This window comes from Mobula birostris, chromosome 20, assembly GCF_030028105.1.
Source record: "Mobula birostris isolate sMobBir1 chromosome 20, sMobBir1.hap1, whole genome shotgun sequence".
Taxonomy (NCBI): Eukaryota; Metazoa; Chordata; class Chondrichthyes; order Myliobatiformes; family Myliobatidae; genus Mobula; species Mobula birostris.
In genome coordinates this window covers 55,873,618-55,896,830 of record NC_092389.1, presented here as the reverse complement: position 1 = coordinate 55,896,830, position 23,213 = coordinate 55,873,618, and the positions used below count along the sequence as shown (strand labels likewise).

Sequence of the window (23,213 nt, the reverse complement as noted above, 5' to 3'; positions counted from 1 at the left end):
AGACAAGATTTCAGGATTCAAGGACGTCCACTTAGAACAGAGATGTGGAGGAATTACTGTAGTCAGAGAGTGCGAAGTCTGTGCAATTTGTTGCTATGAGCCACTGTGGGGGCCATCACTGGGTGTATTTAATGCAGAGATGGATCGGTTCTTGATTAGCCGGGGCATTAAAGGATATGGTGTGAAAGCAGGGGAGTGGGGATGAGTGGAAGAGTTGGATCAGCCCTGAATGCCGGAGCAGAATAGATGGTCCGAATGGCCCACTTCTGTTCCTATATCTTATGGTTTTATGCCGCCTCGCATACAGGAGTCTGGTTGAATGACAACTACACTTGAATGTGACGACCATAAGTACCGGCCATAAGTCGGACAGCGGGGTGTTTCCACGTTGTCTATTTCTGCAGCTGAATCTCTCCGTCTGCTCACACTCATATCCCAGTGGGATATTGTACAGCTCAGTAAAATGGGCAAACCTTCTTCTAAACGACCAACGAATCTGGAGCTAATTGTTTCAGTTGTTTTTGTCTATGAAGAATGAATATCTGTTTGACCTTATTCAGTGTTAATATACTGATCACTTTCTTACACAGGGGTCCTGACCCACAATCAATATCACGATTCAGCCTCAGCAACACCCTGTCCAATTGTATTTCTAAACCCGAACCCCTTACAGTACTTCGAGAAGGATAAACACACACACAGGCCGGTATCCCAGCAACAGTAAGGACTTGCCGCCGAGGCAGACAAACAGGTTTGGTAAAACAATGCCGGGACTGTTGGGGGTTGGGCAGATCACTCCGGGAGGGCGAGGCACAGAATGCTAATTTTAAACTGAGCCCGTCTGAGGCCCGAACAGCTGATTCCCTTGAGAAAGCCTCAGAACAGGGCGAAACTGTGGAGGCTCTCCTAGTCCATGAGCAATAACCCCTCCACCTGAACATACTGGTAACTTTAAACTTTAAAATGGGTTTCACGAGGAGGAAGATCCCAATAAAGGCAAGTAGGGAACCTGGATAATGAAGATGTGGGCCAAAGCAAAGTGGTAGCGTGAAGTGATATGGAATCGCCAGTAAGAGATCGACAAACACCGAAGGGAAATTTTCCCCATTGCCCGCACAAACACCTCATTGCAATAAAGCTGGTCGGGTGTTTAAAAAGGCGTAAGGTCTTCATTAGTCGGGGATATTATCGAGATAATGTTACAGATCTCTGAAAGTCTAGTTAGACAGCACAGCACAGTTCTGGTCGCTTCCTGATGGGAAAGATGTGGAAGTTTTAGAGAGGGCGGTTTGGAAATTTACCGGGGTGTTGTTCAGTTTTAGCTCTATACCGGGGTACGGCTGAATCACGGTAAACTGGAATTTGAACTTGACGCAGCACGCAGACAAAATGCCGGAGGAACCCAGCTGGCCAGGCAGCAACTAGGAAAAGAGAACCGTCCACATTTCAGGCCAAAACCCTTCAGCGGGACCGGGGGGAAAAGAGCTGAGGAGTGGATTTAAACACAAACAACAGGAATTCTGCAGATGCTGGAAATTCAAGCAACACACATAAAAGTTTTTATGCGTGTTGCGAGGATTAGATTTAAAAGGAGGGGGGAGGGGATAGAGAAACACCAGGTGACAGGAGAAACCTGAAGGGTGGGGGGATGAAGTAAAGAGCTGGGAAGTAAATTGCTGAAACAGATAGATGGCCGTGGGAGAAAGAAAAGGTGGGGGAAGGGAGCACCAGAGGGAGGTAAGTGGGGAGGGGGCAAGGGGATAAGGTGAGAGAGTGGAAAGGGAATGGGAAATGGTGAAGGAGAGGTGGGATGAGGGGCATTACCAGAACTTAAAGCCTTCCGGGAAAGGCTGATTGACTGTAACAGGCCTCACTGTAGACAAGCCAGCTCTACATTAACCCTCCTTCTCCCTGGGCAGATCCCAACAGTTGTGAATATGAAGACATTTGAGGATTCTGTACCATGGGGCCGTGTCCGTATAGTGACGGTGTGGAAAAAGTCCTCTGCGATAATGAGCTGGATTGTTGTTCCCTGTGAGACTGGCCACACTCAGGGTGGAGGACTGATCTTCAGCAGACATCCCACCATCCTGATGTAGGAGCCACACGACAAGTAAAACATAAATAAAAATAGCTGAAATAGTTGGTCACTGATTTATATCCGCTTTACCTTGGGCAAATCACCGTGAGAGGGCGGAACTGCGGGATCCACTGTTAGAGAGCTGCTACTGACCGTTAACATAAAATCATAGAACCCGAACAGGCCACTCAGCCCATCTATCTGGTGCCAAACTGCCATTCTGCCTTGACCCATCGACACCCGTACCTATTCAAACCCCTCCCCTCCATGTATCTGTGCAGATTACTCTGAAATGTTGATCGAAGCCACATCAACCATTTGCTCTGGCAGCTCGTTCACACTCTCACTAACTGAGTGAAGGTTCCCATCTCACCTTCCCATTCAGCATTTTATTGGGCACAGGACGCACCGTTTTTAATTAGCCATAAAGTTAACGTAAAATCACACATGTTAGAATATGATGCACCAAACAATACAGTGACAATGATATTACAAAATAAACAGAAATATCTATCTGCATCCAGTATACAAACAACAGGTACACATTTACTCATCCCCACCACCAGAGACATCGAATATTCCACTGTGTATGATGGGGAAAGGCTCCAGAAAGTCATATCAACCTGGTGAAAATACCGGGGAAGACAATTAAGTGCATATATTCAGCCGATCGACAACAGTACAACAAGACAATGTCTGTGTGTGTAAGGAGTGTATTTACCGAGCGCTCTCCAAATTCTGCACCTGTATCTTATGGTCTTCTCTGGTCATAGATCCCTCAAGGCAGCCGCGCAAGTTGATGGAACGAAAGACCATGAGACACAGGAGCATAATTAGGCCATTAGGCCCATCGAGCCTGCCATGACATCCCTTCATGACTGATTTCTTCTCCTGTTGCAACTCTGTTCAATTTCTGATCCTTTGGGCTCTCTCGGGAGTCAAAAATAACGAGTGACCTTAATTCCAAGATTTCAGTTTATCTCAGAGTACAAAGAAATGGACAAATAATAAACAAACTGGACAAAGAGCTGAGAAACAATGCCGAGGGGGATTAATGCTCTGAAGTCTGAGGCAAAGAAATTAAAGAGAGCGCTTCTGTAAGATCTATCACTTTTATAACATAAGCAAAATTATCTCGATAATGATGAATGAATTAATAAACTAATAAATTCCTCTCCTGATTCCAGGTGGGCGCAGGTATTGATTTTAACTGATGTTTCGATTAGAAACTCTGCCATCTTCAATGCAGATGATGCCTGGGCATGTCTAGTCCAGTGGTATATATATCCCCGTAAACCATCCAGATTAGACAGTGCAGAACCTACTCTGTCCTTGGCATTAAGGGGACTGCAAAGAGAAGAGCCATCAGGACCATTACAGAGGCTGCGGAATGAGCCTCCAAATGGCTGAGGATCAAGAAGTGTGAGCTGTGACCAATGTGCCTGGGACACAAACTTGGGTCTGATCAACTCTGGCTGGGTGGCCTGGGTAAGGGTGTCTAATACTGAAAAAACGAAAACACCCGGTAGATTCAGTTTACATCACCTCCAATATGTCCCAGCTCATCCTCGGATGTCTATCAGCACCAAGTCACACAACTGTTGGATTGAATGAAAAATCTGAACGGTAGATTTGGCCATCACAATGAACAGTACAAAGTATTCTGAAAGGAAAAAAAATGCATAAATAATATTAGGCTTACTATTATACCAAACTATTATGCATTAAAACGACTTTTACATTACCATCTTTAAATTCAATTGCCAGGAAAGTTGTCCCTTTAAATTGGCACTTCTGAAATATGGATCTATTGAGTTAAATAGAACAAATTTCAGAAACAGGCAAAACTGCCAGAATTTGGTACATTTAGCACAACTAACTGGATGTGAAACCTGTAGTAAATACCTCCAGTATACTGGAACAGCTCCCTGAATTTTGACTCACACAGTGTCTCAGCATGTCAAAACATGTCAGACATTCCTTCTGAGTGTTCTGCTTATAGGCATCTAGTCGCAACTCATCCCTGCTGCTTCCACTTTTAAAATTCTTGTCCTGACCCATGAAATTCATTCTACTTTCTCATTTTATTTGCCTGTACAAGTTATTCAGCCTTGGAACCACTTTATACCTTCTAGTTCACTAACTGCAGACTGAACTTGTGATATAGTTTTCCTGCCCCCCTTTCACATCAAGCCTTCTTCATTCGGAATCAGAGTCAGGTTTACTACCACCAGCATACATTGTTTAATTAGATTCTGAAGCGTTTAGTGTGTGTCTTCAATCTCCTTGATGGCAGCAATGAGAAGAGGGTGTTGGGGGTCTTTGCAGATGCTCTCAATGCTGGGGAGGCTCGTGCTTCTAATGGAGCCGACAGAGTTTTAAATGATCACCTGCAGCTTTTGCTAATTTTGTACAATACCCATCCATACCAGACAGTGACGCAAATAGTTGGAATACTCTACAGGGTAAATTTGAAAATTTCTGAGTTCTTCGGTGACATTCCAATTCCCCTCAAACTCCAAATGAAGTATAACCGCTGTCATGTGTTCTTTGTAGCTGCATCAAGATGTTAGGCCCAGGTTAGACCTTCAGGTATATTGACACCTCAGGAACTTGAAATGGCTCACCCTTTCCATTGCTGATCTCTGGACAAGGCCTGGTCTGTGTTCCCTCGACTTTCCCTTCCTTAAGTCTACAATTAGTTCTTTGGTCCTGCTGACGTTCACTGCAATGGTTATTGTTGTTACACCACTCAACTAACTGATCTATCTTGTTCCTGTACACCTCCCTGTCACCATCTGAAATTTTGCCAACAGTACATTGAGTTATTGGCAACTTTATATATGGCACTTAAGTTGTGCTTAGCCACGTAGTCATGTGCGGAGAGAGTAGAGCAGCGGGCTAAGGATGCATCCCTGAGGTGCGTCGGTGTTGCCTCTCAGCACTGACTTCTCTGAATTCTACATGGACCATATCTCACCCCTTACAAACCAGACTTTTTCCACTTTCGAGAACAGAATGATCCTCCAGAGAATGCTCCCTATAGAGTCAAAAAGATCTAACAATAAAGGATGAAGAGGGGAAATCAAGACAATGCTGAATATTGAGCTCATAATTCAGATGGTGATGAAGAGGAGGACAGGAGTGAGATCGATCAGCAAGTTGAGTGGTGTCACAGCAACAACCTTGCACTCAACATCATTAAGACAAAGGAATTGATTGTGGATTCAGGAAGGGGAAGTCGAGGGAACACACACCAGTCCTCATCGTGGGATCAGAAGTTAAAAAAGGGTGAGCAGTTTCCATTTCCTGCCTGTCAACATCTCTGAGGAACTATCCTGGGCCCAACATACTGATGCAGTTAAAATGAAGGCACAACATCGGCTATATTTCATTCGGAGATTGAGGGGAATCGGTCTGTCACTAAAGACACTTGCAAATGTCTACAGATGTACTGTGGAGAGCATTCTAACTGGTTGCATCACTGCCTGGTGTGGAGAGGCCACTGCACAGGATCGGAAAATGCTGCAGAAAGTTGTAAACTCAGCCAGCTCCTTCATGGACACTGGACTCCACAGCATCCAGGACACAGTCAAAAGGTGATGCCAGAAAAAAAGTGGCATCCTTCATTAAGGACCCCATCGCCCAGGACATGCTTTCGTCTCATTGCTACCATCAAGGTCGATGCACAGGACCCTGAAGACACACTCAACATTTCAGCAAGAGCGTCATTCCCTCCAGCATCAGAGGTCTGAATGGGCAAAGAACCCATGAAATCTTTCAAACCAATTGGTTTAATTGTAAAGCTATTTCTGTTCCTAGCTCCTGGGCAACCTTTGGATTCCAGAGAGACATGAAAGGATACCTGAATAGAAATGAGAATACAGGTACATGAGAGATCGGAACAGAGCAGGCTATTTAGACATAAGAACATAAGATATAGAAGCAGAAATAGGCCATTCGGCCCATCAAGACTGCTCCACCGTTCAATCATGGGCTGATCCAATTCTTCCTGGTATCTCCACTCCCATGCCTTCACCCCATACCCTCTGACGCCCTGCCTAATGAAGAGCCTATCAATCTCTGCCTTAAACCCACCCAATGACTTCGCCTCCACAGTCACTCGTGGCAACAAATTCAACAGATTTACCACCCTCTGACTGAAGTAATTTCTCCCCAACTCTGTTCTAAATGGATGTCCTTCAATTCTGAAGTCGTGCCCTCTTGTCCTAGACTCCCCTATCCAGTGAGCTTGCGCAGCTATTCAATAAGAGACCATGTGATCTTCTTGATCCATCTTCCTTCAGTACCAAATTAATCTCTTATCAAGTATCTAAAGCACGGTTCTCAGCCTGGAGTCCACAGAGCCCATGCTTAATGGTAATGGCCAATGGCATCAGAAAATTTTGGGAAACCCTGCTCTAAGGGATCTAGATTAGAACAAGTTCAGAAATTCCACTGATCAAATAAATATGTTTTCTCGGACATAAATAGTCAGCTCGTTATTCTTGTTTCCTAGTTGTACATCTTTTTGCTGAATATGCTGTTTATGTTGACTCTTTTATATTCATCCTTCTCTGCAGGCAGAAGTTTTTTTGACATGTTTTTTTTTGCACGTTGGGTATTAAATGATTCCTTTGAACAAATTCCACCGTGTTTCCTTCTTTCGTGGCTGTCAATGGGAAGGCGAATCTCAGGGTTGTACATCAATAATAAATGTACTTTGAACTTTGATTTTCTTCACAAACATTGTTCAATCTTGTCACCAGGTTTTGCAGGCAGGTAAATTATATTTCTACTCCCACATGTTAGTCCTGAAGAATTTCATTTTTTAAAGGGTTATCTATCAGTCCTCCAAAATTCGGACTTCAAAAAAATAGTCACTGTTCCATCGCTGTCATCAGGTCTATATCTTGGAACTCTCTTCCCATTTACGTTTTGAGTGTACCTTCATCACAAGGACTACATGGCTTCAAGATGAGACAACACCAAGACCACAAGACACAGGAATTAGTCCTTTGGCAAAGATTGTGCCCTGTCATTCAATCATGGCTGATTTACGTTGAACATAGCATTTTAAAACATATCCTTCAGTATATAAAGTTGTGCTGAATCAATTAAATTAGGAATAAAATAGTCAAGTATACTAATCTCTTCTGTCCACATCCTTCCATCTCCTTCATATCCATGTGCTTATGTAAATATCTCTTAAAGATCTATGTTTCTGCCTGTACCCCCATCCCAGACAGGACATTCCAAGCGCCCACCACTCTCTTCAAAAGCTTGCTCCTCATAACTCCTTTGAAAATAACCACTTCTCAACTTAATACATGCCCTCTGATATTATACATTACAACCCTTGGAGAAATACACTGCTCCCAAGTGCAATCTGACAGGCAGAAGGCCAAGGAAGAACAAGGTGCGGAAAATAAGAAACAGGAGTAAGCGTGGCCATTCGGCCCCTTGTGCCGGTTCTGCTCTTCTCTCAGAACATGCCTGATATTTGACCTCAGCACCACTGTCCTGCAATGTTACAAACATTGCAAAGCCCCGACTTGCGTTTTGAATTTAGAAACCTTTTGCAGCAAATTGAAAAGATTCGTCACGTTCCAAGTCAGGAAATTTCTCCTCATCTCAGTCCTGTTGATGTGATCACAGATTTCGAGTCTGTGACACCTGGTTCCCCACCCAGCCAGGTGAAACATCATTCTTGCCCCTACCCTGTGAGATGGTGTCTGTTTCAGTCAGACTGTCTCATATTTCTCAAGTTTTGAAACAGGCCCAGTCAGTGTAACCTCTGCGAGGACACGACCTCACCCCCCAAATCAATCTGGGGAATCTTCTCTTCATTCCCTTTATGCCACAGGCTGACTCTGGAAGGGTGACCAGTCCTGTGCAGAGTGTATGTACGCTCTCAGCAGGACCCCGTATTGTCACCACGGTTCGGATATGGCCAAGGTGCGGGGTGAGAGACACTGAAGCAGGTCGATAGTTCACAGACTTTTATTCGAGAAAAGGAAAATTAAACAATAAACGAAAGGTCAAACAGGGCTGTTAACTAAAACTCTCAGAGGGAAACGAAGCCTATACTGCGGCCGAAAAGAATATCTAAACATTAAACGAATACCGCTAGTCTTCAGAGTGAGTTGCTTTTAAAAGTCTAATGGCTCAGGGAAGGCGGAATGAAAAACAGCAGCGAAGCTTTGCTATGTTCTGTCCAAATCTCGACAAGAACTACGACGACAAGAATGTAGTTAAATACTATCACGATTAAATAATAATTACCTGGCACGTGCAAATTCACAAGCGCAATTGCCGTATCTACTGCGCTGTCGAATTCGTGGTTGTGACAAGGTCAGGACCTGCACCTTCATCACATGAGGTGTGAGGGCAGTTGGTCTGTAGTCATTAAGTTCAGATGGAGTTGCCGGATTGGGTGAAGGAACCAAGAAGGAAGTCTTCCCCAGCACCGGTATCTTTTCCCGACCCAGTCTCAGATTGTAAAGGTGCGACAAAATCCCAGAGACCGGGATCGTACAGGCCTTCAGTGCTGGGGCTGATACCGACAGGGTCAACAGATGTAGTCTCTCCCCCTGTCTCCTACCCTGACCTACAGTCACTGTCAGACGGGTCAGCAGATGTAGTCTCTCCCCCTGTCTCCTACACAGACCTGCAGTCACTGTCAGACGGGTCAGCAGATGTAGTCTCTCCCCCTGTCTCCTAGCCTGACCTGCAGTCACTGTCAGACGGGACAGCAGATGTAGTCTCTCCCCCTGTCTCCTACCCTGACCTACAGTCACTGTCAGATGGGTCAGCAGATGTAGTCTCCCCCTGTCTCCTACCCTGACCTACAGTCACTGTCAGACGGGACAGCAGATGTAGTCTCTCCCCCTGTCTCCTACCCTGACCTGCAGTCACTGTCAGACGGATCAGCAGATGTAGTCTCTCCCCCTGTCTCCTACCCTGACCTACAGTCACTGTCAGACGGGTCAGCAGATGTCTCTCCCCCTGTCTCCTACCCTGACCTACAGTCACTGTCAGACGGGTCAGCAGATGTAGTCTCTCCCCCTGTCTCCTAGCCTGACCTGCAGTCACTGTCAGACGGGACAGCAGATATAGTTTCTCCCCCTGTCTCCTACACTGACCTGCAGTCACTGTCAGACGGGACAGCAGATGTAGTCTCTCCCCCTGTCTCCTACCCTGACCTGCAGTCACTGTCAGACGGGTCAGCAGATGTAGTCTCCCCCTGTCTCCTACCCTGACCTGCAGTCACTGTCAGACGGGACAGCAGATGTAGTCTCTCCTCCTGTCGCCTACCATGACCTGCAGTCACTGTCAGACGGGACAGCAGATGTAGTCTCTCCCCCTGTCTCCTACCCTGACCTGCAGTCACTGTCAGACGGGACAGCAGATATAGTTTCTCCCCCTGTCTCCTACACTGACTTGCAGTCACTGTCAGACGGGAGAGCAGATGTAGTCTCTCCCCTTGTCTCCTACCCTGACCTACAGTGACTGTCAGACGGATCAGCAGATGTAGTCTCCTACCCTGACCTGCAGTCACTGTCAGACGGGACAGCAGATGTAGTCTCTCCTCCTGTCGCCTACCATGACCTGCAGTCACTGTCAGACGGGACAGCAGATGTAGTCTCTCCCCCTGTCTCCTACCCTGACCTGCAGTCACTGTCAGACGGGACAGCAGATGTAGTCTCTCCCCTGTCTCCTACCATGACCTGCAGTCACTGTCAGACGGGACAGCAGATGTAGTCTCTCCCCCTGTCTCCTACCCTGACCTGCAGTCACTGTCAGACGGGACAGCAGATGTATTCTCTCCTGTTCTGACACATATACCTTCAGACGAGATCTTTATTCTTGTACTTAAACCTTTTTTCCCATTCAATGTTCTTCATTTAAAATAGAACTCAAACAGTGAACAGATACAACACCCTCAGACATGAATTTAAAGGGCAGGTGTGGTAACAGCTTGAGCTTCATACCGGGGGCCACAGAGCAAGCAGGGAGTCAGAAAAGGAGGGATGTGGGAGTGTTGTGTGTCTGAGCCCAACTGTGTGTGTTTGTGTATCAGAATCAGGTTTAATATGACGGGCATATGTGGTGAAATTTGTTGTTTTGTGACAGCAGTACATTGCAATACATAGTAATAAAAACTATAAATTAAAATAATATGCATCAGAATTAAATTTGAAATGTGGTGCAAAAAGAGGGAGAATACCGAGGAAGTGTGATCACTGGTTGTGGGAACATCCCAGTGGATGGGCGAGTGAGTGTAGTTATCAGCTACTGGTGAAGCGCCTGATCGTTGAGGGGCAGTAACTGTTTCCTGAACCTGGTGTTGCGAGTCCTGAGGCTCTTGTACCTTCTACCTGATTGCAGCAGCGAGAAAAGATCCTGGCCTGGGTGGTGAGCATCTCTGATGATGGATGCTGCTTTGCTACGACAGGGCTTCATGTAGATGTGCTCAATGGTTGGGAGGACTCCACCCGTGATATACTGGGTCGGATCCAATACTTTGTGTAGGGTCATCACGAGGGAAATGCACTGCTTTGTTCATCGCGCTCCTGATGTGAACCTTGTGTTAATGAAGTTGTTTACAGTTCTTTCAGAGGGAGATGCACTGCTTTATTCATCGCGCTCTCGATGTGAACCTTGTTTTAATGAAGTTGTTTACAGTTCTTTCAGAGGGAGATGTACTGCATTGTTCATCGCGCTGTCGATGTGAACCTTGCCTTAATGAAGTTAGTTACAGTTCTTTCAGAGGGAGATGTACTGCTTTGTTCATCGCGCTCCTGATGTGAACCTTGTGTTAATGAAGTTGGTTACAGTTCTTTCAGACCAGCAGCTTTGACCACAAGAACTTCAGACAGTGGTCAGCATGGAATGTCCTGCAGTTACTGCAGGAGAAGGACTGGATGGACACAGTGGAATGGTTCCCTGAGCAGATGGCCCAGACCATCTGGCAGAATGCCTCATCATCTGATCTCAACAACAGGCACCAAGACCTTACCTGGCTGGCGGCGAGAGGGGCCCTCCCAATCTGATCCTTGCTGCATGCCCGGAGATCACTCCCACAGCGCGCTGCCCCGAGATTACTGCAGTGGAGACGAGACGGTCACTCGCCTCTTTGCGGACTGTGGGCTGGTGAAGATGTGTGGAGAAAGATGCAAGGGCCTGTGTCACAGCAGCTGTGTGACAGATGCTCACTGATCCTCGGGCTGTTCCCAGGACGCACAGGAAAACGGACAGCAAGAGCTGCTGGAAGATCATCAGCTCGATGAAAGACGCCCGAAACTTGTTGGTGTGCCAGCATAGCGAGATGTCCGGAGAGCAGGGGTTCACAACCTGGGCACCACGGTTAATGGTATGAAACCATTGCCATTGGTCCATGGTATACAAATGGTTTGGGAACCCCTGTCGTACAGGAATGCTGCCGACTGGCACATTCCAGGCTGCATGGACACCATGGGAACTATTGGGATCCTCTACTGCTGGACAGGGAGGGGCCGGGTTGGCTGAGGAAGCCTCTCAGTTATTGTAGTTGTGAACCATCCCAGGGGGCCACATGAGCGACAACAGTCCTATTGGTCTTAACGAATGTAAAATAGCACTAAATACCGCATTGACAATGACTGTAAATTCACTGGGTAAAGGCATTGCATCTTTTATCCTTGTGAATATTGTTATGGCGAATAAAGTTCATTGTGACCAGCGTGAGGGAGCCCGGGCCTACCATTGGAGTCGGGACGGACATGGCTGAAGTCGGGGTGTTTCTTCACAGGAAGGACAGCGGAAATCAGGACTTCACCGGAAAAATAATAATGTTTTCCGCCCTATGACGTAGAATGTCCAGTCCTGTGCTTTTTCCTGCCGCCACGGGTTGGTCATCATCTGTCTCCTCACAGCAAGATATTCTCTCACATCCCCAGTTTCGTGGCATGAACAGATGTAATAGCTGCTTTCAATATTTACTTAACCCCGGTCTTACACCCCAGTCTGTCACTCTTAAACCTGGAGAAAAACAAAATGGGGCGGCTGGGGGAACTGAGCGGGTCAGGCAGCATCTGTGGAGGGAAATGGACAATCGACATTTCAGAATGAGACAGTCCAGATGAAGGATCTCGACCCGGAAAGTCGATTGTACATTTCTCTCCACAGACGCTGCCTGACCCGTTCAGCTCCTCCAGCATCATATTTTTGACTCGAGATTCCAGCATCTGCAGTCTCTTGTGCCTCTCTTTTCAGAACTTGCCCCTTTCAGTCCTGCCTCAGACTGAACCAGGCTTTTCCCTCCGGCTTCATTTCTGTTCTGTTTCTTCTTTAGCCCATCACGCCTACCGGGGCACAGGCCGCCAACTGCAGGTCGCCAATTTGCTCTGTCAAGGGATGAGGGTTGATCGGCCCTGTGGCTTTTACTTTCTCCACACGTCTTCAATCGTCTTCCACTGAAAGGTCCTTCCGATCCTGGGGATGAGGCTGTTGTAGATTCAGTTGATGTTTCTGTGGCACTGGATTTTTAAGGGGATGAGTTTGCTAGACCCATGCCCGACCCTCCTCCTTTCTTAGTCGGGCTTGGCCAGCCCGTGGCCGAGTTTTCATTTCTGTTAGGACCCATTTAATGTGTTCCTGATCCCACCCTGATATGGAAACGGCCATAATTATTTCCCACTGAACATAGGCAGCGACATGATGTTCATTCCCCGCGTCTGCAGCGCGTGTAGTGGACAATCGCGGTACTGCAGGGGATTAGCAGCTCCCCGAAAGCGAAAGCGTTCTGAATCAGGAGGTGCCGGGAGTTAACATGGCTTTGAAAAGAAAGGCCGAGAGTTGGACCGAAGAGACAATTTGTCCCGTCTGCCTGGATTTCTTCACCGATCCGGTTATACTGGAGTGTGGGCACAACTTCTGTCGCTCTTGTATCACACGGTGTTGGAAAAGGGAGGAGAGAAACTCCTGCCCGGAATGTAGAGAGGTGTTTGCTGACCGCACCCTCAGAGTCAATCGGGCCTTAGCAAATCTGGCTGAAAAAGCTCGAAATCTAAACCTGAATCCGAAAGGGAAGGAAAGTAAACTTCACTGCGAGGAACATGAGGAAGAACTGAAGCTGTTTTGTGAAACGGACAAGACACTGATCTGTCTGATCTGTAGAGTTGCGCAGGAACACCGAGAGCACCGCTTCCTGCCGATTAAAGAAGCCGTTAAAATCTACAAGGTAAAACTAAACAGAACTTGATTCTCTCTCTACCGGATCACCACAGCAGCCTCAGTAACCAACGTATTCTCCACACCTTTCACTATCCCCGACAGGATTCTACCACCAATCACATCGTTCCCTCCCTCAGTCCAACCCCACCCCTCCTCAAAACTCTTCGCTCTTTGCGGGGATCGTTCTCTACGTATCTCCATTATCCACTCGCTCCTCCCCACTGATCTCCCTCCTGGCACTGATACCTGCAAGCGGGGCAAGTGCTACACCTGACTTCTACACCTCTTGCCTCGTCACCATTCAGGCCCCAAACAGCCCCAGTTCCTTCCGTTTCTTCCATGGTCCATTGCTGTCTCGTATCAGAATCCTTCTTCAGCTCTTTTCCTCTTCCACCTGTCGCCTCTCAGCTTCTTTCTTCATCATCCTCCCTCACGTTCCCCCTCACGTTGTCTCACCCGTCACCTGTCAGCTGGTTCTCATCCCCAACCTTTTTATTCAGGCTTCTGCTCCATTCCTTCCCAGTCCTAATGAAGGGTCACATCCCGAAACACCGACCGTTTATTTCCCCTGCATAGATGCTGCCTGACTCACTGAGTTCCTCCGGCATTTTGTGCGATAATCGGTTTGATCACCTGTTTCTTTTGTTGTATCTTTGTTTCGATTTCCATTGCTCTCTGACTTCCAGGATCAGTTGAAATCTTCCTTAGACTCTCTCACAAAAAAGAACTCAGACTTCCAGGAAAAGGAGCAGCAACAGAAAAGGAAGATTTCTGGAGTTCGGGTGAGGCTTCCTGAGCGGAATTTCTGATATTACTGTATAGTTTTGCTCCCTTTAATGCGGAACAGCAGAGTATCACAGCTCCAGTAACCTGGGTTCGATCCTGACCCCTGGTGCTGTCTGTGTGGAGTTTGCATGATCTCCCCGTGGCCGCAACAGTTTCAGACACATCCCAAGGGCATGCTGGAAAAATGGTTAATTACAATTAACCCTGTGAGGTTTGGGGATGCTGTATGTGAAACAGGTGGGAGTTAATGGGTCAATGAGGGAGAATAGGTTTCATGAAAACATAAGGGAATGGGGTTGACTGGAATGCTCTCAGAACTAGCATGGTCTTCAATGGACCGAATGGTCACCTTAATGTCATAAGGAAATACACACAGCAACATAGTAAATTTATCTTCACCTTTCATTTGACAGAAACAATCCAATAGCGTACAGACCCACATCACATCCCAGTTTGCTGAACTGCGCCAGATTATCAATGAGAAAGAGCAGAATTTACTCAGGGATCTCGGGGAGAAAGAGGCGAGGATTCTAAATCCAATGGAGAAAAATCTTCGAGAGATTCAAAAGAATATAAGGAGTATTCAGGAGGAAATCTCAAAGATAAAGGAACAGATGGATCAAAAAGACAGTGTGATATTTCTCAAGGTGAGGGATTATATTTCAATTTATTTCTGTCAAAGGACACAAGATGAACAGTGGAATATTTGAAGTAAACATTGGTCATTTCTAACAAATCAATTGCCGCTGCTGGCGACCTCGCACAGTTTGTTATACTTGTATGTTGCACCTCCCGATCACTCCAATAATCATGTTCCAAAATGTCGAAGATATGTATTCGATCCTTCATTAGCAACATACAATCTTGAAACAATGAAAATTAAGCGTAATTAATCATAAATTAAACTGCAAAGAATTGGTGAACAAAAGGTATGCCATCCATCTGTCCGCAGCTCAGAACAGCCCAGAACAAAGTACCAGTACCTCACCTTTTCCTTTTACCACACCCCACTCACGTGACTAGTTACCATAATAACCATGTAACTCAGAATACAATGCAGAGAGAAAACAGATGCGTTGCTCCTACACACAACATTTACAAACGGCAGTAAACTCTCTCACCAGACAATTGATACAACCATTCAGTGCTACTATTGTCCCAAAACTGGACTTCCACAACTTCTGTACATCCCAGGACAGAATCCAATCTTCTCTGAAATGATTTACTCTAATTATAACGCAGAGCTACTGATTGTATCCTTGATTGTCGCATTAAATATTCTCTAAGTCTCACATTAACATCCTGTTCCAGTCACAGGCTGTGAGTGTGTCTGGTGCGGTGGGTGTGAGGATCTCTCTGTCAATCACTGAGAACAAAGAATGTGACCCACACATCAGACTTATCCTCTATATCCGGTTTCCGTCAGATTGCAGAAACATTCACAGACTCTTTGCTCTTTCATATAAATTTCACATGGGATTATATTCCATTTTTCCATCATTAACAGGCCGTTCTGCCCATATTCTGCTATCAATTTCCCTGCTTCACAAGCCTCCTCCCACCTACCTACCACATCCAGCAACAGTGCTCTGAACTCCACGGTCCCTCATCTGTTTATCTAGTTTACCCATGACATTCAATCTCTGCTGTTCCGCTTCAACCACTCCTGTGCCAGTGAGTTCCATATCCTCTTCACTAAATTTCTAATCGGATTTGTTGTCAAATCCATCACTAATTTGAGTTCCTTCATCTCATCATTCTAACACCTTATCCAGATGAAAATTCACAACTTATCCTGTCTTCCTTGCAAGTTTCATCCTCTCAGTAATGGCCTAGCTTTCAGAAACCTTTCCTGTAATTTAACCCCTGGTTCTGTATTGTCTGTGTGTGTGAGTGACTGCGAGAGTGGGAATTTTCAACACCTTGTAATAACTTGGATGAAATTCAGGATGTGGACAGTAAGTCCAAGTCTAATCAGATTTGTGTTTTTATTTATTTCAGGAGGAAGTTCGTCGGAACAGGAGGTAGGACATGCTCTTTACTGAAACCTTGTACGGATTTGTAAAATTGTTCAAATTTGCAGTTTATAACCAGCAGTTAAATATTTACAGGATTAATGATGATGTCCAGGAATTGACAGTGACAGATGTGACTCTACTGGTTGAAGAACTCTATCGCCCCTTTTTGTTGAACACAGTGCTGAGAGAAACTCTTGCTGTCACTAATCAAGGTAACACTTACAAAGATTCATTTTTCCCTGTTCATGAGACTCAGTTTCGTCCCAATTTGAGGCAAAGATTGTCCGTAATACTGGGCTGAAGAGGTACTGAAGTTTGTACCACATCAACCCCACCGACTGGGAGGCATCACTGTCACATGGTCAGCTGGAGATGTCAGACCCCTGAACACACCAGCACAGGGTCACAATACAACCAATACACAGGACTGGCAGATGAGCCACTGTGTCCTGATCCCAGGCCACTCCACTAACACGCCAGGACATGAGTTTGAATCCTACCACAGGAGCTGGGAAATTAATACTGATTTTATGATATTGTAGGGTGTTAAAGGAAATAACACCGTAACATACACAAACCATCAGAGTGTGACACACGGTCAAAGAGACAGGTTAAAATTCCTATTCCGGAATGAAATCTGCCGTCCTTACCCAGTCTGTCTGTTCTGTGCACTGAGCTGCTTCACAGACAGACTCCGGGGTGAGATTCCTCAGGAGGATGATCTGGGAGGGGTTTGACAGATGTTGAACCCACGGCCCACTTCATCCATCTGCTAGACTAAGATGTTTTCTTTGGCTTCTCCGATTTGTGAGTGTCTGTCCCATATCCCTCTGTGTACTGTCTAAATGTATTTTAAAATATTTTAATTACACCTGTTTCTACAGCTTCCGCTGGCAGCAACTTCCATCTGCCAACCTCCCTTTCCCTTTATTTGAGAAAGTTACCCCATAGATCGCCTCTCACCTTAAATCTAAGCCCTCTGGTTCTCTACTCTTAAGTCCTGGGTAAACAGACTCTCACTTTATCTCGGCCTCCTATGGTTTTATAGAGTTGGATAAGGGGTCATTCCTTGACATCCTACACTACAGGGAATTACCCCGAGCACATCCAATCTCTCTCTTTTTAACCCGAGCCTCCCAGTCCTTGTAACCCCACCCTCCCCATCCTGAAGCTTCCTGTCCAGTGTAATCACACCCCTCCCAGAGTCGGGGCAGCAGAAATGCAGACAATACCCCCAGTGTGGTCTTTCATCAACATCAAAGACCTTGCTTAAGTTCCTGTGGACAGTGTCGAATAGGCTGATGAATACAGGACTGAAGGTGTTATATTTGAATGCTCCAGTATACGGAATAAGGTTGATGATGTTGTAGCACAGGTAGAGATTGGCAGGTATAACGTTGTTGGCGTCACTGAGTTGTGGCTGAAAGGAGATGCTGGTTGAAGCCCAACATCCAGGGATACACCTTGTATTCAAAGGACAGGCAGGTAGGCAGAGGGGCTGGGGAGGCTCTGTTGGTAAAAAATGAAATCAAATCCTTAGAGAGAGGTGACATCAGATTGGAAGATGTAGAATCTTTGTGGGTACCTGCGCTACAGCATCAATAAGAAACGGTAAGGGTACGAAGACCCTGATGCGGGTTATATACAAATAGTGACCTGGATACAAAAGGGATACAAATTACACCAGGACATGGAAAAGGCACGTGAAAAGGGCAGGGTGTACCAGGAATGGGGAATTTCAATATGTAGGTAGATTGGGAAAATCAGGTTGGTGCTGCATCCCAAGAGAGGGAATTTGCAGACTGCCTCTGCCCCTTCCCTCTACAGTCCTGACGTAGCGTTCCAGCCCAAAACGTCGACTCATCGTTTCCACGGATGCTGCTCGACCTGCTGAGATTCTCCTGCGTGTTGTGATTGTTGCTTTGATCCCAGCATCTGTAGATTATTTTGTGTTGTTAACGCAAGCAACACAGGTCCCGATGAATGGTATCGGCCTGATCTCTCGGAAACCTATCTGGAGAGAGATGATGTTGGGAGGATGTTTCCTTTCGTGGGTTGGTCGAGAACAGAAGGCACAGCCTCCGATTAGAGAATGTCCATTTAGAATAGAGATGAGGAGGAATTTCCTTTAGCCACAGAATAGTGAATCTGCCACAGGCAGGTGCGCAGGCCAATTAATTGAGTATATTTAAAGTAGAAGAACACACACACAAAATCTTGGAGGAACTCAGCAGGTCAGGAAGCATCGATGGAAAAGAGTAAACAGTCGACAGTTCAGACTGAAACACTTCATCAGGACATGTGTTGCTTAAGGGTCCCTGAAAATTCCTCCCGTTTCCTCTTGAGGGGCTGTGGGTGATGGGGTTGTGAGAAAGGGGACGAAGGGATCCTCATCTCCATCTTTGTCCCCTGCCACCTTCTTGTTACGTCTAAACACACAGTTCACCCACAGGCTTTCCACCCCTCCCTCACCTGGTTCTGGTTCAATCTGCCGTTTATCTCTCCCCTGCTGGTTCCCATTATCAACTCCTTTACTGTCTCGAACCTTCACACTCACAAATGAATGTTAACATTGAATGAAGGGCCTGTCCCTGTGCAGTACTGTTCTATGTTCTCTGTTCCCTGTTCAGAAGAATGAGTCGAGATCTCAGGGAAACACAACATTCTTTCAGGGCTCAAAAGGCAGGATCCAGAAAGGATGTTTCCCTGTCTGAGGAGTCAAGGGTCAGGGGTCACTGTCTGTTTGGAATTCTCAGCACCCGTACGGGGAGGGGGGGTTTGGGGGTTCTTATCCATTCAGTGATTTGGGTGCGAATGTCGGTGGCATAGTTGGTAGATTTGTGGGTGACACTAAAAGTCATGGTATAGTGGACAGGGAAGAGGGTTATCTCTGTTTACACCGGGCCCTTGACCAACTGCAGAAATGGGTACAGTCACAATGTTTCTAAATTCATCTTGGCAGGGACGTGGATCTGTTTAAATACATTCACTCACCCCCTTCCCATCTTAATCCACTCCTTTCCAGCACTCGTTCGCTGTCTATTTCTGTTCTTGAGGGAAGATGTCGACCTGAACCGTAGACTGTCCATCTCTCTCCACACCTCCTATCTGACCCGCTCGGCTCCTCCAGCATTTTGTGTCTGTTTGATCGGGAAATCTCTGCTCTCCGTCCTGCGCAAAACCCTTGGGGAGACATTAGTTGTCCATCCGCCTTTGTCGGGTCAAATCACGGGAAAGGTTCGTGTCGGCCACCCGACCGCGCCTGAGGCCCCGCGGACTTCCCCCGATCCCCGGGTCAGCGCTGCCCGAGTCTCCCCCCCAATCCCGGGGCCGCGGTGCCCGAGTCTCCCCCGATCCCCGGGGCCGCGCTGCCCGAGTCTCCCCCTGATCCCCGGGGCCGCGCTGCCCGAGTCTCCCCCCGATCCCCGGGGCCGCGCTCCCCGAGTTTCTCCCCGATCCCCGGGGCCGCGCTGCCCGAGTCTCCCCCGATCCCCGGGGCCGCGGTGCCCGAGTCTCCCCCCGATCCCCGGGGCCGCGCTGGCCGAGTCTCCCCCCGATCCCCGGGGCCGCGCTGCCCGAGTCTCCCCACGATCCCCGGGGCCGCGCTGCCCGAGTCTCCCCCCGATCCCCGGGGCCGCGCTGCCCGAGTCTCCCCCCCAATCCCCGGGGCCGCGCTGCCCGAGTCTCCCCCCGATCCCCGGGGACTCTCTAATTCTCTGCTTCTCCCCCCAGTCTCTGTCACCCTGGATGTGGAAACGGCGAGTCGGTGGCTCGAGGTGTCTGAGGATCGGAAGGGCGTGAGACGGACCCGGACCCGGAGGCATCTCCCTGATACCGGGAAGAGATTCACAGACTGGGAATGTGTGCTGGGATCGGAGGGATTCACATCGGGGAGACATTACTGGGAGGTGGAGGTGACGGGGAATGGGGTCTGGTATCTGGGAGTCGCCTCAGAGTCTGTGGAGAGGGAGGGATTGTTCAGACTGACTCCGGAGACCGGATTCTGGGTCATCGGGCGGGATGGTGACGTGTTACATCGGAATTGTGACATGTTCTTTGGTCTCATCTCCCCTTTGTTCCATCTCCCTGCCGGTCCCATCCCCGGGAGTGTAGGAGTTTATCTCAGTTACCAGTCCGGGACAGTTTCATTTTACAATGCGGAGACCAAGTCCCATCTCCACACCTTCACTGGGAATAAATTCACGGGGAAACTTTATCCTTTCTTCTGGCCTCGGGATGAAAACCAGTGGCTGAGAATCTGCTCCGGTTCCGCTCCGCGTCTGTAAACGGGTCGGGTCCCGGGACCGGCGTCAGGAGTAAAGTGTCTGTAAATATAAATGTGCGGAGAGTGAAATAAACACGAGATGAGAATTATCGATCTGTTAATTTTAACTCGTTCACCACATCCAACAACAGAACAGAAACACTGCGGATTCAGCAGCAGCCGCGGGCGGCGGGTCCTGAGCTCCCCCGGGTCCTAAAGTCCACGCGCACTGTGCCAGGTTAAATGAGACAGGTGGGGGGTGGTGCTGACTGGGAGAGGGGGGTCAGGTTGATCAAACCATAACACACAGGAGCAGAATTAGGCCGTTCAGCCCATCGACTCCGTTCCGCCATTCCATCATGGCTGATCCTGGATCCTACTCAACCCCATACACCTGCCTTGTCACCATGTCCTTTGATGGACTGATCAGGAAATAATCAACTTCCGCCTTAAATACACCCACAGACTTCGCCTCCACCGCAGTCTGTAATAGAGTATTCCACAGGGTCACTACTCTCTTGCTAAAAATATTCCTCCTGACCTCTGTTCAAAAGACCCCCACTCAATGTTGAGACTGTGCCCTCTAGTCTGGATATCCCAGCCACATGAAACAACCTCTCCACATCCACCCTATCTAGTCCTTTCAACACTCGGCAGGTTTCAATGAGACTCCCCGTTCCTTTCTGAAATATGGGACCCAAAACATTGACAAAACTCCAAGTACGGCCTAACTTGTGTCTTATAAAGGCTCAGCATTGTCTCCTTGCTTAAATATTTTATTCCCCTTCAAAGAAAAGCCAACATTGCATTTCCCTTCTTTACCACAGACTCAAAATCTGAAATAACCTTCTGGGACTCTTGCAGGAGAACTCCTAAGCCCCCTGCACCTGTGAATTTTCTGTCTATTTAACTAATACTGAGCAATACTATTCCTTGGACCAAAATGCATGATCAGATATTTCCCAACACTGTATTTAATCTGCCACGTTTTATATTATTGGCTGGTTTGCCTCATATTTCATCTTTAACATTCTTATCGCTTTTTAGTTGCCTTTTGTTGCATGTTCAAAGCATCCACTAATCGAGCAACCCACTTACTTTTGCTGCCTTATGTGCCATTTCCTCAGATTTTATGCAGTCCTAAACTTCCCTTGTCAGCCACGGGTCTCAACCCCCGCCATTTGAGAACTTCATCTATGTGCCAAACATACGCTAATACAATTTAAAGTAGTGCATGGGGCCCATATGTCTAAAGATAAATTAGCCCATTTTTATTCCCATATAAACCCTATTTGTAACAGATGTCACTCTGAGGTGGCTTCTTTAACTCATATATTTTGGTCCTGTCCTCTTTTGGAAAAAATTTGGAAAGATATATTTGATATTATTTCAACAGTTTTGCATTTTGATTAACAACCTCATCCTATTAGGCAATTTTTGGTTTGCCAATGATAGAACATAGATTTTTATCCTCTTCAGTCTGTCGGATGATCGCATTTGTTACTTTAATGGCCAGAAGATCCATTTTACTGAACTGGAAGGAGACCAAACCTCCTACCACATTTCAATGGTTTTCCCAAACTACAGCATGTTTAAATTTAGAAAAAATCAGAAGTGAAATTTTTGATCCTTCGGTTAAATTTGAAGAGACTTGGAAACCATTTATACAACATTTTCATGTGATGTAATTTGACCTTTCCGAATCCATCTTATTAACTTAAAATATATGAACAGAGGAGCGGAGTTGACGACATTACTGAACGTGTTCGATTTAAGATATTGGTCCAGCCTTGTTTTGTTCCGTTTGCTTTTTTTGGGGGTTTAGTATTTAGTTTTTTTTGGGGGGGAGTTCCTTTATATTCTTCTTCTTTTTATTTATTTCTTCTTTATAATTAAATATATTAAGGGTTTGGAAGTCTATTATACCTGTATTATTCAAAATCTTTTTTTGTACATGCGTATCAACAATAAGATTATTCCAATCTCTCTGCATCAATATTGTTATTCTGTTTATAATTTTGGAAAATTAATAAAAAGATTTAAAAAGAAAGAAAGAAAGAAATTCTTCTGTGGGACATGTCTATCCTGCACCTTGCAAACTATTCCCAGATACTCAGCCACCTCTGCACACTGTCACCCCACCAGTATCCTCCTCCAATTCACCTGGGCAAGTTCCTCTCTCATGCCTCTGCAATTCCCTTTATTCCATTGTGAGACTGATACATGTGACTTAGGCTTCTCCCATGAAATTGCAGTATGAGTTCAATTATATTATGATCACTGCCTCTGACGGGTTCCTTTACTTTAAGCTCCTGAATAAGGTCAGGGTGATTGTACAACACCCACTGAAGGATGACCTTTCCCCAGGTCGGCCCAAGCTCAAACTGCTCTGAAAAGCCATCTCATAGGCATTCAACAAATTCCCTCTCTTGTGATCCAACACCAACCTGATTTTCCCAATCCCCTTGCATATTGAAATCCCTCATTACAATTGTGACATTACCATTATTACTTGCCTTTTCCCACTAAATGCTGTGAATTAATTTAAAGTCACTCCCAGAAGTTAATAAGGTTTTTATCTGAAAACTATCTACCGTGCAAAGATTGTACTGAGACCGCAATTGCTTTTTCAGCCTTATATGCTGCACACTGAAATAGTTTCTGTTTAACAGTTTCATAATGTCAAAATGTACATGACACAGAATGAAGTTTTCCGATTAGATACAAGGTAAAATTAAGCATAGTGTGGGCAATTCTAAGTTGTGTCAATATAATTTCTTCCCTTCTTGTTTTAAGGCCTTCTTCTATAAACCCAACAGGTTTATGTATTGTGTAAAGGTGTCTGTCC

The 23,213-nt window shown here is 46.4% G+C and overlaps 1 protein-coding gene across 2 annotated transcripts; it reads left to right on the top strand.

Annotated features, from left to right (window-relative positions):
- The first annotated feature begins 12,888 nt into the window (after positions 1-12,888).
- Positions 12,889-20,472, top strand: LOC140185183 (zinc-binding protein A33-like). Of its 2 annotated transcripts, XM_072238581.1 has the most exons (6): positions 12,889-13,304; positions 13,984-14,079; positions 14,497-14,730; positions 16,085-16,107; positions 16,195-16,313; positions 19,834-20,472. In XM_072238581.1, exons 1-6 carry the CDS (start codon positions 12,894-12,896, stop codon positions 20,385-20,387), a joined length of 1,437 nt encoding a protein of 478 aa, XP_072094682.1. In that variant the 5' UTR covers positions 12,889-12,893; the 3' UTR covers positions 20,388-20,472. The 2 variants fall into 2 exon arrangements, with proteins under 2 accessions (XP_072094682.1, XP_072094684.1); XM_072238583.1 differs by lacking the exon at positions 13,984-14,079.
- The last annotated feature ends 2,741 nt before the right edge of the window (positions 20,473-23,213 follow it).